Source organism: Coturnix japonica, chromosome 14 (assembly GCF_001577835.2).
Source record: "Coturnix japonica isolate 7356 chromosome 14, Coturnix japonica 2.1, whole genome shotgun sequence".
NCBI lineage: Eukaryota > Metazoa > Chordata > Aves > Galliformes > Phasianidae > Coturnix > Coturnix japonica.
The window spans coordinates 11,762,817-11,777,815 of NC_029529.1; the positions used below are offsets into that span (position 1 = coordinate 11,762,817).

The 14,999-nt window shown below is 52.9% G+C and overlaps 1 protein-coding gene across 14 annotated transcripts in view; it reads left to right on the top strand.

Moving 5' to 3' along the window:
• The first annotated feature begins 753 nt into the window (after positions 1-753).
• CAPN15 (calpain 15) overlaps positions 754-14,999 on the top strand; it is a 40,382-nt gene continuing 26,136 nt past the window's right edge. The window contains exons 1-8 of one of the 14 annotated variants that reach the window (XM_015877323.2): positions 759-961; positions 4,832-5,193; positions 5,280-5,462; positions 7,298-7,338; positions 7,882-7,934; positions 8,955-9,100; positions 11,834-11,890; positions 13,798-14,117. In XM_015877323.2, coding sequence (XP_015732809.1) covers positions 13,942-14,117 — 176 coding nt within the window. In that variant the 5' untranslated portion in view covers positions 759-961; positions 4,832-5,193; positions 5,280-5,462; ... (3 more) ...; positions 11,834-11,890; positions 13,798-13,941. Of the gene's footprint in view, positions 962-1,001; positions 1,163-4,831; positions 5,194-5,279; positions 5,463-7,297; positions 7,339-7,881; positions 7,935-8,954; positions 9,101-11,833; positions 11,891-13,797; positions 14,118-14,999 lie in introns of those variants that run through there. The other 13 variants (XM_015877335.2, XM_015877327.2, XM_032447726.1 and 10 more) reach the window with 13 other exon arrangements.

Sequence of the window (14,999 nt, forward strand, 5' to 3'; positions counted from 1 at the left end):
CATGCATAGTTACATCTACTGCATAACTGCACACACACAAATAGAGTCTGGGTCAAGAGTTACATATTCTTTGCACAAAGCTTTGCTACAACAGCATAAGGACACATGGAGGAGGGTCCCCTCACAAACAGGTCCTGGATCACATGCTCTGGGCCGAGGCTTTCACTCAGAGCTCAGTCAGGGCCTCCTTGTTCCTCACCCTGTACATGAGGGTTGTGGTTGAAGGCAGGAGCCAGGACAGCGTGGAAAGGAGCCACTTAGTGGCATGGAGCCGAGGTGTAAGGAGGGCAATGCCAGCTCACAGCCTGCTGCTCTGGGAGACCAGGGCTGGCAGCTGCTCTGCCCATTGAGCACCACAGCCCTTCCTCCCTTTCACCTGCTGCCCCTGTCCAGTGTGTGGGATCCTGCGGTTCTTTTTAAGGGGCTGCATTGAATTGAATTGCACTAAATTCGGAGCCGGGGGGTCCCGGGGTTACATGGGCTCCGGTGTGTGGAGGGCTGAGGCAGCCCGGAGCTACATCCCCGTTCTCTTTATGCACCACCAGCTCATTAGGTGTCATTAATTGTCATTAATTGTCATTAGGTGTCATTAGGTGTCATTAGCAGCCTTGGCAGCTCCTGGCAGGGTGGATACGGAGCCATGTGAACGCTGAGCCTCAGGGTTCCGATCTTAACCCCGGGCACACCCGACTCTCAGCCCCGCCTCCTGCGGCCCAGCAGCTCGCAGGCCTCGGCCTCCACATCCCCGTTGTTTGGCCGTATCGCAGCCGGTCGCTGTGCCGCTCCCCCCCGTCCCCCATCCCGGTTCCCGTCTCTCCCCGCTCCGCCGCCTCCTTCCGCTGCCTCCGCGCGGCGCCGCTCGGGGTTTGTAGTCCGGCCTCGCTATTCACGACGGTCTCTGCGCCGTTTCCGCACCGTAGCGTCCGGAGGGCGGGATGGGGCGCTACGCCACGGCGACGGCGTAAGGGCGGGCGTGGGGACTCTGGGGCAAGGCCGGGCCGGCGGAGGAGCGGGAGGAAGGCGGCGGAGGAGCGGCCGTGAGCCGCGGAGAGCGGGCGGGGAGACACGGAGGAGGAGGAGGAGGTGAAGGAGGGGGCGAAGTTACTGCGCCCGGAGGGAAGTGCGGGGCCGTGGGCATAGAGGGAGCAGCGCGGCCGATCAGGTAAACGGGGCCGGGGCCGCACGGAGCCGCCGCGTCCCTCACAGCCGGGACCGGGCCGCTCCATTAACACCTGTTGGCTGCGGCTTAACCCGGGCTGAGCGGAGGGGATGCGGGGACGGCGGGGATCCGGGCCGCAATGAGGCGCTGGGGCTGCTCCCAGCGGGAGGAAAAGGGCTCCGGGATCTCCGGAACCGCTCCATCTTCTGAGCGGATCAGCGGCCCGTGGCGCATCCCGGCCCTGACCGGCTTCAGGAGCAGCGCGTTGGGATGGAGCTGTGTGATGGAGCTGTGTGATGGAGCTGTGTGTGCTGAGCTCCCTATATCGGGTTGGGATGGCTGTGTGATGGAGCTGTGTGATGGAGCTGTGTGTGCTGAGGCCCCTATATCGGGTGGGAGGGAGGCTGTGTGAGCTGGAGCTGTGTGTGCTGAGCTGCTCCCTATATCGGCGTTGGGATGGAGCTGTGTGATGGAGCTGTGTGATGGAGCTGTGTGATGGAGCTGTGTGATGGAGCTGTGTGTGCTGAGTCCCTATTCGGTTGGGATGCGAGCCTTGTGATGGAGCTGTGTGTGCTGAGCTCCCTGATATTCGGGTGGGAAATGGAGCTGGTCGTGATGGAGCTGTGGGTGGGTGCTGAGCTCCTATATCGGGTTGGGGTGGCTGTGTGATGGAGCTGTGTGTGCTGTGCTCCCTATATCGGGTTGGGGTGGCTGTGTGATGGAGCTGTGTGTGCTGAGCTCCCTATATCGGGTTGGGATGGAGCTGTGTGATGGAGCTGTGTGTGCTGAGCTCCCTATATCGGGTTGGGATGGCTGTGTGATGGAGCTGTGTGTGCTGAGCTCCTCATATCGGGTTGGGATGGCTGTGTGATGGAGCTGTGTGTGCTGAGCTCCCCATATCGGGTTGGTTGCTCTGAGCCCTGCCTTCAGGCTGATATCTCAACGTGCCGTGGACGGCTGGTTCTCCATGGTCAGACAGAAGATACAGCCATGGAGCTGATGCCCTGGGGGGCAGCAGGGCCAGGGCCTGGTGCCTGTTGATCTCATGGTGGGATCATGGTCCCCTGTGCTTATGATGGAGCCCTTCCTCACCCTGCTGGGGGGCTCTTGTAGAACCTCATCTTCCCCTCTGCCCCCAGCTGTCTGTGGCTGGTGGTGAAGTGCAGCAGGACTGGGCTCTGGGTGAATAATGAGCTGCAGGAGCATGTGGGGTGAGTGAAGCACCTGGTGCTGCTGCCCTTTGGCTCCGATGTGAATGTGACCCTAACGTGTGTCACACAGATGTGATCCCAAGTGCTGTGGTTTCATGTAACTGGGGATGTTCGCTTGCTGTAACCTGCATCAGCTGCTGTTTGTGTCCCAGGCTGATGAGGCTCCTTCCCCAGCTGGGCCCTGAGGCTGCGGAGCCCTTTGGGGAGGTTTCATGTGACTCAGAGCCTGTCAGGCCGGATTGCTTGGTCAGGGATCAGGAGAGCTGCGGGCTCAGTCTGGTGACTTGGAGCATCCTGGAGCCCCAGGCGTGCGCCAGGCATAGGGACTGTAGAGTTGGAATCAAACAGTGCTTGAATTGCACAATACAGGGGGAGAAATTTGGGTGTGCTGCCCAGCCTGGAGCTGCTGGCAGTGGCTGAGGGATGGGGTGAGGCCATGGAGGGGCTGAGCTGCTGAGGGCTGTATCTGGAAGGAACAGCCCAGAGCCTGTGGCTGGGAGTGAGGGGCTTTATCATGGGGGAAACCCAGTGCTTTGGGGTGTCCTAGAGGTGTTGTGGGCTTTGTCTGGGAGACCCGGAGGTCTGGAGGTGGCTGAATAACAGACTGGGACCTGTTAAACAGGAGGGAGAGTGACTTTTCCTGTGGGTAGATGGTGACAGGGCAGGTTGGGAGGGTTTAAAACAAAAAGAGGGGAGATAATAGGTGAGGAAATGCTTCACTCAGAGGGCGGTGAGGCACTGGCACTGCTGCCCAGGGCTGGGGGTGCCCCCATGGGTGGGCTCTGGGCAGCCTGAGCTGATGGGGGCAGCCAGGCCATGGCAGGGGTGGGTCTGGGGGAGCAGTGAGGGCCCTTCCCACCCAACCATGCCCTGGTTCTGTGCTGGGGCAGCGCTCCTAGCGAGCAGCATCGCATGCTGGAACATGGGGCTGTGAGGAAGGTCACAGGTAGTGCAGACTTGAGAAGGCTGCTTATGAAGGTTGGAAGTGGGAGTTGGGGGCTTCCTCCTCCTTTCTGTGCCTCGGGGAGCTGTGCTGTCTGCTCTCTCGGATCTGCCTGCACTTGGTGTTTCAAGGGGCGCTGCTCTCCTTGTGCTCAGTAGGGCTGCTGGCTGGGATTGAGGAGCATTGCACTCTTGCCTTCACAGCTCCCCTCTCCGTGTGTTCTTGTCTTGGATGGTGGGAAATGATGGAGTCGTTCCCGCAGCTCGCTCACATTCGGTTCTAAAGGCGAGGAGAGGTTTTGTTTGCCATTTCCTCTCATGCTGGAAAAAACAAAACGCTGCTGCCCGAGTGCCTGGGTAGAAGGGGAAGCCCTGGAAAGGAAATAAGATGTGAAGAAATGTGTCACCAGCAGAAAGCACAATTGTTGTTCTGCATTTACGTGGCAGAGCGTAGCCCCGCTCGTCCAGCTGCTGTTTGACAGCCAAGATAATACATTTATATTGATGCAATTAGCAGGACGGGGATCTTGCTGGATGGCTCGGGGGCAGCGAGCTTTTCAGTCTGACTCCAGCAAATAGACTGGGGAGGGCTGGAAAGCTGCCGTGGGTTGCTGCAATTGGCCCTTTGGGTTTCTGGAGGTTGAGTACATAACTGCTGCTGTTTCCTATTGTGCTGTACCCTGCCTCGCTGAAAAGAAAATAACTTGAGGGAACGTGGGGTTATTTTTGCCAGCTTGAGATGATCAAGTTTGATTTCTAAAAACCCGGGTCTTTGGGCTCGTATATTAGGAATAGCATTGGAAGGAGCCGTAGCTCTGTTCGGGCGCACTTTGCCGATGGTGCGAACTCTAAAATGCATTTATAAAAGAGAAACAGCTCTTCTGTTCCTGCAGTGCAGCCCCTTTGTAGAACCCAGGGTGGCTGCCCAGTGCTGGGATCCTGCCTGGTGCTGGCGTTAGGGGCTGATGGAGCTCTGTGCCTGCAGCTGAGCCAGCACCGCTCGTGCTCTCAGCACAGCCAGAAGGTCTTTACTTTAAGCTGCTGGGCACTAAGCGGTTTCTCTTCCTAGACAATGCGTATGTGGACACATCTGCAAGGAAAGTGACGTGCTGTGCCCTCAGCTGATGTGGGCAGCAATGGGCTGCTCTGTCCTCCCGTGCTTATCTCACTGGCTCATCAGCCCTGAGAAAGACCCATGGCTTTGCTGTCAGTGCCTCCGCAGCACTGTGGGCCAGGCATTCCCTGTGCTGTGCAGAGCTTTGGGCCTAAAGGCTCTGGGTGGTCCCTTCAAACCTTAATCAACACATTACTACCTTCTGCTGGTCCCTATGCAGGTCCCTATGGGTTTGCTGGGGCTGGTGATCAGACACCGTCCCTCTTGGGGATGGGGTGGGCAGGTTTACACAGTCACATTGGACACAATCACATTTGTACTTGGCAATTTGCAGTGTCTGTAAGTGCTAGTGATGCTGTGGCCATGCATGGTAGATAATGTGTCTCTTTGTGTTTGATCATGCAGGCAGCGTGCCCCTCCAGCCCCTGCACAGGAATCCTGCCCTGCTGCTGGTTGTGGACAGCTGCCCGGAGCCCTTATCGCTGGGATCCTGCTGTGCTGCTGAGGCGCTGTTATCCAGCACAGCGAGGGCCGGCAGCGCAGCGCTGAGCAGCCGCCTTGTTTGCAGGGGAACAGGGTGATAAATCACAGCCAAAGGGGCTGAAAACGCGAGTGGAGAGTGAGAGTCGACTCAGAAGCAGAACGAGCTCTGTCTGCGGGCAGGACCGAGCACCGACCCATCGCCAGCCTGATGCTGCAGGAAGCACGGAGCCTTCTGGGAGCTGTAGTTCAAGCGGACGCCAATTGAGTGACCCAAAATGTGAGAGGTTGGTGGCGTGGGCTGGTGCGATGCTGGTCAGCCCGCAGGCTCAGCAGCCTTTATTCTGATGTGTTTCTCCTCTCTGTTCCCCAGCCTGGTGCAGCTGCCGCTCCTCCTGGCAGGCGCAGCACGTTGCCAGGGCTCAGTGCAGACCATCTAGCATGCTCCTCCAAGCGGGCCGTGCAGCTGGCGCCTGCAGCAGCCGTTCCATTCCGGGGACACCGGGCTGAGCTCACACCAACTGGGCATCGCACACACAGAGCTGAACTGCTTTGGGTGAGAGGCTTTTCTGGCTGCAGCTGGCTCTGTGCTGGGCTGGGAGGGACTGGGAGGAAAAAAAAGGCCTTTTCTCCTCTGTTTTGTGAATGTTGTTACCCCTGCTGCTTCTTTCCTGTGCCTCTTGTCTTTCTGTGTTGTTTTAATTCCTTCTCTGAGCGTTCTCTCTCTGTCTATGTGAGGGCCATGCAGTCTTCTGGGCAGGGGTGCTGGCCCACCCTGGTTTTCTTGCAGCGAAGAGGAAACTGAGAGTAGAAGAGAAAGCGTGTGGTCATTGCAGCCTTAAGCAGTGGAATCTGTGTGCCTGACTGAGGATGTGTTTGAGGCAATGCATGGGTGGGAGAACTAATGGAAGAAATTCTGCATTGCATTTCCTGTGAAGACTGCAGTGCCGTGGCAGTTCCCAGCATGAGCACAGCAAGGTGCTTTGTTTGAAAGCTTGGCTGCTTTCAGTTTGGTGGTTCAGAGGTGGTGGGCAGCGGGCTGAGCTTGTGCTCAGGATGTGCCTGGGGCATCCCATGCAGGGGGATGCTGTTCTGGTGGTGTAGACCCTGCATTCAGCTGAGTTAAGCTGATGTGGCTGTGCTGGAGGTACGTGGGTTGGCCTTTTGGGGCTGGCTCTGCTGTGCTACAGCTTCCTGAAAGCATCTGCGTTAGTTTTCAGCCCCCTCATCTGGAGCTTAACATTTTCCTCATGTGATGGTTATATTTGTTCAAATAATTGCTCTCATGGGCGAGTACTGCTTAAGGCCCTGTGTAATTGAACGCATCCTATGGCTTCAGCTCTATTGGTGTAGCTGTATGGTGAAGCAGCCAGCAAACCAGTATGATTATTCCAGGGAGGAAAGGGGAATGTCATAGTGGTGTCAGGCACCATTGTATCTATATCACCTCAGTTATACTGGATGTTATTGCTACCAGATCTAGAGGTGGAAGAGAGGAGTGAGCAGGAATTTGGTGCTTTTTCCATAAGGTAACAGCACTGAGCCGTACCTGCAGGGTTCGTTCTCCCTGTCCCTTCCCAGTTCCCTGTGTTCCTGGTGAAGTTCTCAGTGGTTCTTACACTTTTATCTCCTGGTTGTTTGTGATGGAAATGCCAAATGCCACTGTTGTCTGTCAGGCTCATCCTACTTCTGTGCTTGCTTGAGGCACAGCTGGAAATGTGGTGGCTTAAATTGAGGTTAGTTGATTGGAAATTGGGACATGATGTTTGATTAAAGCAAGGAAAGTCTAAACTGTGTTAAAGTGGCAGAAGGAGGCATGTGGTTCCACTGCCCTTGTGAAAGGAGGCTTTTTTTGGCTTGGACATGGCAGAGCACTGAAGACTGGGATTTGTCTCTAGTAAAGGAATGCAACTGGACGTGGTTTGGGTGAATTACATATTTACTGTCTGCCTGATCTCTGTTGAATTAAAGCTGTGTCTGGGGACAGTGTGCTCAGGGGACATCTCCTCCTCCCTCTTCCTCTGAGTTTGCTTCTCATGTCTGTGCCCTGGGCTTTCACTGGCTCTGAGACCGCACTTCTTGCTGCAACTCTCTTCCCCTCCCTTCTTTGGTGGCCGGCTCTTCATCTGCTTATCTGTCGGCTTAGCATGATGGGAAGATACAATCCCTGATGTCCTTTTGGGTATGACCTTGTGTTTGTGCTTGGGCATCTGTGACTCTCCATGAACTCAAGTGGCTGATGACACGCAGCTGAGACCTGCCTTTCTCAGACACCAGGAGGGAGCTCCTGGGTCAAATCCAGTTCAACACCGTTGAAGGCGGTCATCCTGTGCAGGTCATGAACTGTACCAGGAACTAATTGTTGGAATTAACTGCATGCTTTTTCCCCAGCACTTCTGCAGCAGTTGGTGCAGAGATCTCCACTTTGAAAGGTTAGAAACTCTCCTCTGACTTCCAGCATCCTGTTCTCCTGGGCTGGTTTCTTGTTCTTGTGCCACAGCAGTGTCGTCTTGCAGATGAGAGATGACTTGCAAATTTTGTTTTCCTTCCCTGGTTCGTTGTAACCTTTACGTCCTGCAACAGCCGTGGCTCACGGTGTAGATTTATCCTGAGATATGTGAAAGCTGGTTTGTTTTTCTGTTGTTTCTTTCTGAGAGATTGGCTTTGTTGGGCCTGTTTATTTCCACGTTGTGCTTTTGACTGTTGTAAGTGCAGGTGGAGCTCTGAGCTGCACGGTTGGGGTGTCAGTGCGTACAGGGGGGCACTTTTTGCATTACTGTCGCTTCTGTCTTCTTTTAATGTTTGTCCTCGCTACTTTTGCAATTTTGCCCCTTCAGGGGGGAGAGATGTTGTCAGAAATGGTTGAATCAAGGTGAACTTGATAAAGCAAATGTATTGGAGAGCCAGTGCCTGGCTCTTACTCGTGTTTATCTCTAGCTGTGAATGTGCAATAACAACAGTTCTGTTCTGCACAGGCTGGCACAGCCTCAGACTGGAAGATCTGCTGTTTACCAATCAACACTCTGCTGTAAGTGAGAAGGGGAAGAAAACGTTTTATTGCTGCTGGGTAACCCAGTGTCTAGTTAAACCTATCTGGGGGGGAAGAAGAAAGAAAAGGAAACTAAGAGCGCACGTGTTACTCAAGATGCATTTTCCTGGCAGGAGGCCCATGTGTGTGTTTTTCCTGCAAAGCATCCCTGCTTATGCTGCTTCCTGTTAAAGCCGTAGCATCAGTAGCAGCAAATAAAGGCTTCCCGGTTTTCACGATGCGACTGGTCTCAGCAGGCAGTCTGTCAGGGTGATTTTTCAGCCTGGCATGTTTTGTAGCTGGGGTAGTCTGTGGGCTGAGGAGGATGACAGAGCTCTGCTGCCAGGATTAGAAACGCACGGAGGAAAAAGGTCTGGAAATTGGATCTGTTGGTAAAGCTTCCCAACGCTGGATGCTGTGGCTTGTCTTGGTTTGTTTCTTCCCCTTGTCTCTCTGTCTGTGGCATTAGTGCGATGTTGCTAATGAGATGAGCCCTGCCAGCCCACACGCGCTGCTGTTAACACTGCACTCCAAAGGCAGCCACAGTTGGCCAGTAAAGTGGAAGATACGAGTTGCCCTGTTGCACTTCACTGAAGTAATGCTAATTGACTTAATAGAGCACCCGGCTGTAGAAATTTGTTTGTTTTTATTCTGTGCAAATCCAGACCATGCTTCTGCTGGCCCTTTGTTGCTGTTTCTCGTGCTTATTCGGATGGGCCTTCCCATTCTTTAGTGATGGAGGTGGGTTTGAAGCTAACCTTTGTTTTGAGGAAGCCTTCCTGTCTACTGTCTTCACCATAGCTCGTAGTTAAGATGTTGATTTCCCCTTTCAAATCTGTATAATCCCCACTCTCAAAGTGACCGTGGTAGATTTCCAATAGCTTACTGGGTAATCTATCACTAGTTTACAGTGTGCTGTGCAAGGGAGAAGAGGAAACTTTTCAGGCTTTGACGCTAATTGCTTTGTGGCTAAGCTGGCTCTGCAATAAATCTACTTTTCCTATCAATCTTTTGCTTCAGGCTTTGGACGCCTCTTCCTCTGCCTGCATACTTATGAAGAGTCAGTGCTGGGCATTGAGTGCAGCTCAGCCCAACTCAGCTGACGTGTATGTGTTTCTTCTGTGTTAAAGTTGGGCCAGAACCTGTTTCAAGGCAGCTGAAAGAAGGTAAAGATCCTCAGGCTTGCCTTTGCATGTTCATGTCTGTGGCCAGAAAGGTGTGCTGCTGTTCTGGACTTTGCTGTAGTATGAGGTGCTGTTATGTGCTGGTCCAGGTTTCCAGGTTAAATTATCTTGTTACCTCGTTAATAGCCCATCTAGAAAACTGTGTCCAGGCACCTAATTTCATTTAATTAGATCTCCACAAGTGGATCACCAATTTGTTTCTTGCTGTGATTAGGAAAACAGCTTATTCGCAGCTTCCAGTCCCCTAGATTTTCATCTTGGGCCAGGAATCCTCACTGGTCTCTCTGTTCCCAGCCCTACTGCTCCATAATGAACATATGGGTGGGTAAGCTTTTCCCTTTCCTCCATCTCCCTGCCCTCCCACTTGTGGTGCAGTGTAACGCCTGCTATCCCTGAGTGCTTCTTGGCCCTGGCAGGTGGAGCAGTGCCTTGAATCACAGGTCTGTGCCCCAAGTCATGCAGGAAGCTCTGAGCTGGAGCCTAAAGGCTGAAACAGCTTCGCACTGGGCTGTCCTTCCTGTTAGACCTATGCCTCAGTCTGTTCTTGGAGGGACTTTCCCACCTTTCCCTCCCAGCAACTTCGCGAGGAACTGGAACTTTCTGACAGCTTAATTTCCTGCCAAGGCTGCAGCACTTGGGCTGCCTTATAGTGCTGGCTCAGGAAATGAGGGCAGGAAGAAAGAGCAGCAAAACTCCATTTCTTGTCACCAAGACTCCAGCTTTGTGCAAGACACTTACCTGATCAGCATGGGGCATTTGGTTTGCTTGGCTGTTTTGCAGCATGGGTCTCGCTGGCAGCTGTGGGAGCTTTTGTTGTGCTTGAGCCATACAGCTCTCCTTGAGCTGTTTAGCATCTTGGATATCAGTCTGGCCTGCTTCTATCTCACAGGGATGTCTTACTGCCTGTCTGCTCTTTTCCTGCCTTGTGGGGAAAAAGAGCTTGTTCTCCCATCCTTCCCTGCTGTCTCTTCTTTTATCGAGGTCCTTTCAGCACAGTGAATGCAGATGATGCTCAGCTTGGTGCCCATGCTTGGCTTTGCACCCACACAGGTTTTCCCACCCTGCTCTGAGCAGCAATGAGCTTGGCTGCTTGTCACTTGCTCTGTACACAAATGCTTGAGCTGCTTTTACTTGCTTGGTTGGTATGACACCATCAGGTCTCTATACTACGTCTATCCTTAGTTACCTATGCTTGACCTCTAGCTATTTAGGTGGGGATATCTCAGGAATGGTTTCTGCTTGCAAGGAGCAGGTTGCATGACTGCATTGAGTGAGAGCAGAGAGCTTTGCTCCTGAGGGTGATAGCAGGTCCAGCCTTTCTGATGCCCAAGGCAGGGACATGCACACAGCTGACTGAAGAGAAGGGCTGGTAGTGGCAGCCATTGTGTTGTAGCAGGAGGCTCCTGTTCCTTTAGCACAGCTCTGTGGATGCTTTTCCCCCAGGAACGTTGGGGGGTGCTGTGAACAGAGCTGTCTGCTGTGCAGGGTGGCTGTGTTTTCATTGCTGGGTCCTAGCAGAGAAGGCAGGAGCTCAGAGGTGACTTCATGGGGTGGAGAAACTAATGAGGTGACAAAGTCTTGGCTTTAGGTGTGGGAGGCTGAGAGCAGCGAGATGATGGAAGACTCAGACAGGAGCTGAGCTGTGCTATGTGAACAAATACATCGCTAACAAAAGGAGTGTGGGGAGCATCTATCACATACCAGGGGGCTTCTGCACACAGGACCAAGTGAGCTGAATCTGCCCTTGGCATTCTCAGGGGCTGGAGCAGCTCCAGAAATCTCTCTCTTCCTGCTGTGTGCTGGAGGGAAGAGCTTGGGCTCCATCCTAGGAAGATCTTGGGACAAGCTGATCCTGCAGTTTCCTGGATGCTTTGGAACATCTGAACTGGGTCTTGGCTTTTGGGGGTTTGTTTTTGGTTGGGTTTTTTTTCTCTTCAAATTGGAAGTCTACTTTGGAAGGCACAGTGACCGAGGGCACCTGTGCTTGGCTTTGCGTGCTGTGGACCCAATCTGCTGGCTGGTGCTGGGACATAGAGCTCATCCTGCACCCAGGCAGCTGCTTTGCTCCCCCAGCAGCAGGAGCAACCTCTGCAGGGCAGCTCTGCTGTGCTGAACTTGCTGCCGGTTCCTGCTGCTCCTGGTATTGGTGGCAATTTGGGGAAGGGTCTGCCTCGCAAACCAGCATGAATGCATGCGAGTGGCTTGGGAGCGGAAAGATGAAATCTATTTTAGTTTTGGACGCAGTATTTTGGGAGCAGTTAAGCAGTGTCAGTTGAAACCTGATAATTATTGCAGCTGCAAGGGGTAAAAAAACCCGAAATCCCGACTCAGCATCTTACTAAGGTGCTTAACTGCTCATTTCCATGAATGAGTTCCACCCTTCCCAAGACACTTCAATCTATTCGCTTTGTTGCTTCCTGTCCTGATGAGGTAGGTGGAAGCAGTGCTTTATTTATTAGGAAAATCCTGTGCCTTCGTGCCAAGGCAGAGGAGCTGTTGGCAGTTTGCTCCCCTCCTGGGGCTGAGGTCTGCCCTGCTCAGTACAGGCTGTGTACCTGCAGGGGGCATCTCCTGGGGTGTCTCCCTGCCCAGTGGGAGAAGCCCCTAAATATAAAGCTCAGTGCTTTGAGAGAGTCTTTCCTCTTTGTAACCTCTTTTAATTGACCCCTTCTCTTGCTAGGCTGTAGTTTGCATTCTCATCTCTCCATCTTGCAGGCTCTTCCTTTGCTTATTGTCGGCCGAAGGCGTTTTCTGGCTCAGCGTGGCAAGCAGGTACGTGCTTTGCATTGAGCTGCAGCGATGCCTCTCCTCCTGTTTACAAACGGACTCCATTCAGTGCTCCCCTCTGAGCACTGTTTGCTGGCTGCTCTCACCTGGTGCGAAGGGTAACTAACCCTGGAGAGTAGGATTTACTGCTTTGCCCAGAGAAATCCGATTTCACGCAGCGCTCGCAGCCAAGCAGCCCACTTAGACCAGACAGTCTTGGAGATCACCAGGACTTAGCAGGGTTATCCTGCACCTATTTATAGGTCCCTGCCCAGCTCCACCCACCGTGGGGTTTTACCGCAGGGTTTTAAAGCAGGATTCCCAGCCTCTCTCCTTCCTGCAGCACACTCTGGTCCCTGGTGCAGACCTGAGGAGGGCGAAGGGCTGAGACGTGAGCGACGCGTTGGGAGCCAGCAGCGATGCCGGCAGCAGGCACGTCTTGTGCCTGTTGTGGTGAGCTAAAACTGCCACTTCTGCACGTAGGAGGGAGAAGCAAAGGGCTCTGCTTCTGCAGCTCAGCACTCAGAGGAGGAAGCGATCTCGATCCAGTCTGTGGAATGGCTTTGTTAGGCAGTTTGGCTCTGCGCAGGGGAGAAGGCTATTAACAAACTGAGCATCCCACCTTCTGCTTAGCACTGCTTGGAGTGAGCTCTGCAGGGCTGTGTTTCTGCCCAACTTGCTTTTACTTTGTGTTTTTTCTTGTGGGAAAACACAACTCTTAAGGTGAGGCAGCTTCTCTTAGCAGGGTGTGAAACCGGGCTGACTCAGTCAGACTTGAGCTGATGACACTGGGAGATGCTTCCCCTCACATCACTGCTTTCAGTTAGCCAGGAAATCAGATTTGTTGTGAACTAATTGCCTGAGTTGGAGGAAATGAGAGGGGAAGTGCCAGGGATCCACGTTGGTTGGACCTGCAAGAAATCAAAGTCCTGCTGCTGCGCAGGGAGCTCAGCGTGGAGATGTGTTGTCTTCAGTCTGCCTGACGCACAGCAATTAGGCAGAGCAATTACAGCCAGGTAATCGAGGTAGGGAAAATTGTGTTCTTGAGCTTTTATTTTTACCAGTTCTGTTTCCTTTGCAGGTTACAGAAAAGGCCCCATGACAAAGTAGCTAATGTTCTTCAGTTAATGGCCTTATGCAGGCACGTTTCACTATTACGCTTGTAGCAAAACTGCACCTGCTCGTTGAGCTGCTGCGTTTGAGAGGCTGTTATCTATCAAGGCCTTTCTTGGTCCCTTAGAACAACCCTGGGATTGAAAGGCTGTATTTTAGGAATCTTTGTTTCAGCCTTTTTGCTGTGCAAAGTAGATTCTTCGCAAAGGTCTTTCTGCGGTTCATTCATCTCTGTAAATCCTGGTGGGTAATTGAATAAGCTCAGCTGTGCTAATTTTTTCTTCCCCCTTGTTTCTTCTTTTCTCTCTGTTAAACGTTGCCTTGATCCGTTCCTTCTGACACACATCCAGGTTGCCATGCCTCTCTCCTTTAAGGAGCCATATATGTTTAAACATCTTTGAATGTCAGAGGACAAGAAACGTTGTAGGGGTTTAACTGTGAGATTCTAAGAAGCGTGAAAGAGAGGGGGTGAAAAGAAGGAACCTGCAGTGTTAGTGGGAAGCAGGAGAAGGGGGATGTTTAGTTTCACATGCATACATCCTCCCTGCAGGCAAACCTGAGCCTGGAAACTCCTGGTGCTTCCCTGGGGAGATCCTCTGCTGCAGCCCTGTGCTCCCCATCTCCAGGCAGCAAAATCAGGCTTCAGTGACACGGCCCTGGTCAGAGCATGCACTAACAGGCTTCTAAGGCTGGAGGGGTGTTGCTGAAATCATACCTTACGTTTCTCTCTTTTTCCTTTTTTGTCTTTTTTTTTTCTTTTTATTTTTCCTTTTCTCTTTGTTTTTTCAACTCCTGATCAGAACCGACCTTCCTTTCTCCAGTGAGTCTGGAACCTTACAGCAGCTCATGCCGCAGCGTCTCGTCTATCCCACCCGAACTGCCTGCGCCACTGGCTTGGACCTAACCTAGGATAAAGCTCTGCGTGGCCTGGGTGGGGGGGAACCATGGGGAGCTCTGCCTCATCGCTGGCCGCAGAGACGGAGTCGGACCATGGCTTCACTAGCCCACCCTACCCAGGGCACCCAGCTGTGGGCTGGTATAGGAGTAGTCATGGTGGTCCTGTTTGGGAAAGTGACCTTATAACGCGGCAGCAACAGAATTTACACCACCGGCTGCGAAGGTAAGGAGAAGGGGAAGGAGCCTGCTTACCTGCTTACCTCTCAGCTTCAACCCAGGGCAGCGCAGTGGGGATGAGTGGCTTTGCGTCCTGCTGAGTGTTGGCTCTTATCCAGAGGCTCAGTTCTTGTCCTTGTGAAACTCAGGGCTGAATTTCCTCCGATAGGAGTGCTGCCAAGCCTCATTGTACTTATCAGGCTGCCAGTATCTCCTGCAGAATAGCTGCAGGGCTCATCCCACCTCTTCCTCACTCACCCCAGCGGTGAAGGTGTCTGCCTGGGAATGGGATCTCCATTCCTTCAACAAGGTCACCACCTTCTCATGGCTCCCTTTTTACCTCCCAGCTAACTGTAACTGTCAAAGATGCAGCATTATGACTCCAGGTTGAGTGGGAGAAGTAGCAAAGGTTTTTGAACTTAGAAGAGCAAGAAATGCTGTTTTCATAAAAGTGCAGTGAAATGCTCTAAATACCAGATCACAGGAAACAAAACACACCAAATCAGAATGACTCTGAAATAGAGCTCAGCGCTTCCTACTCTCACTTTCTGTCCCTCCTTGATAAGATCAGCATCTCAAGACGTGCCTCTGAGTCATTTAGCTGTGCTCGTTCCCCATCAGCCACCTGAGAGTGAGGGATATTTCCTCCTGTTGGAGGGCTGTGTGCTGCATTCAGGCTCTGTTAGGCTGAGAGGTATGCTGAAAGCAGCTAAAAATCCCCAGCCTGGAGGCTTGACTACAGAGACTGCCGTGTTTAATGCTAACACTATCTGAGCCTTTGCCTGAAGCCTGCTTTCTGTAGATGCCAGCCTGGTTGGGTGTCTGTACTTGCTTAAGTCCGTTTGGAGCCATTAGTGTTTTAGGAATAGCTGCTTGCTTCTGAGTGTCC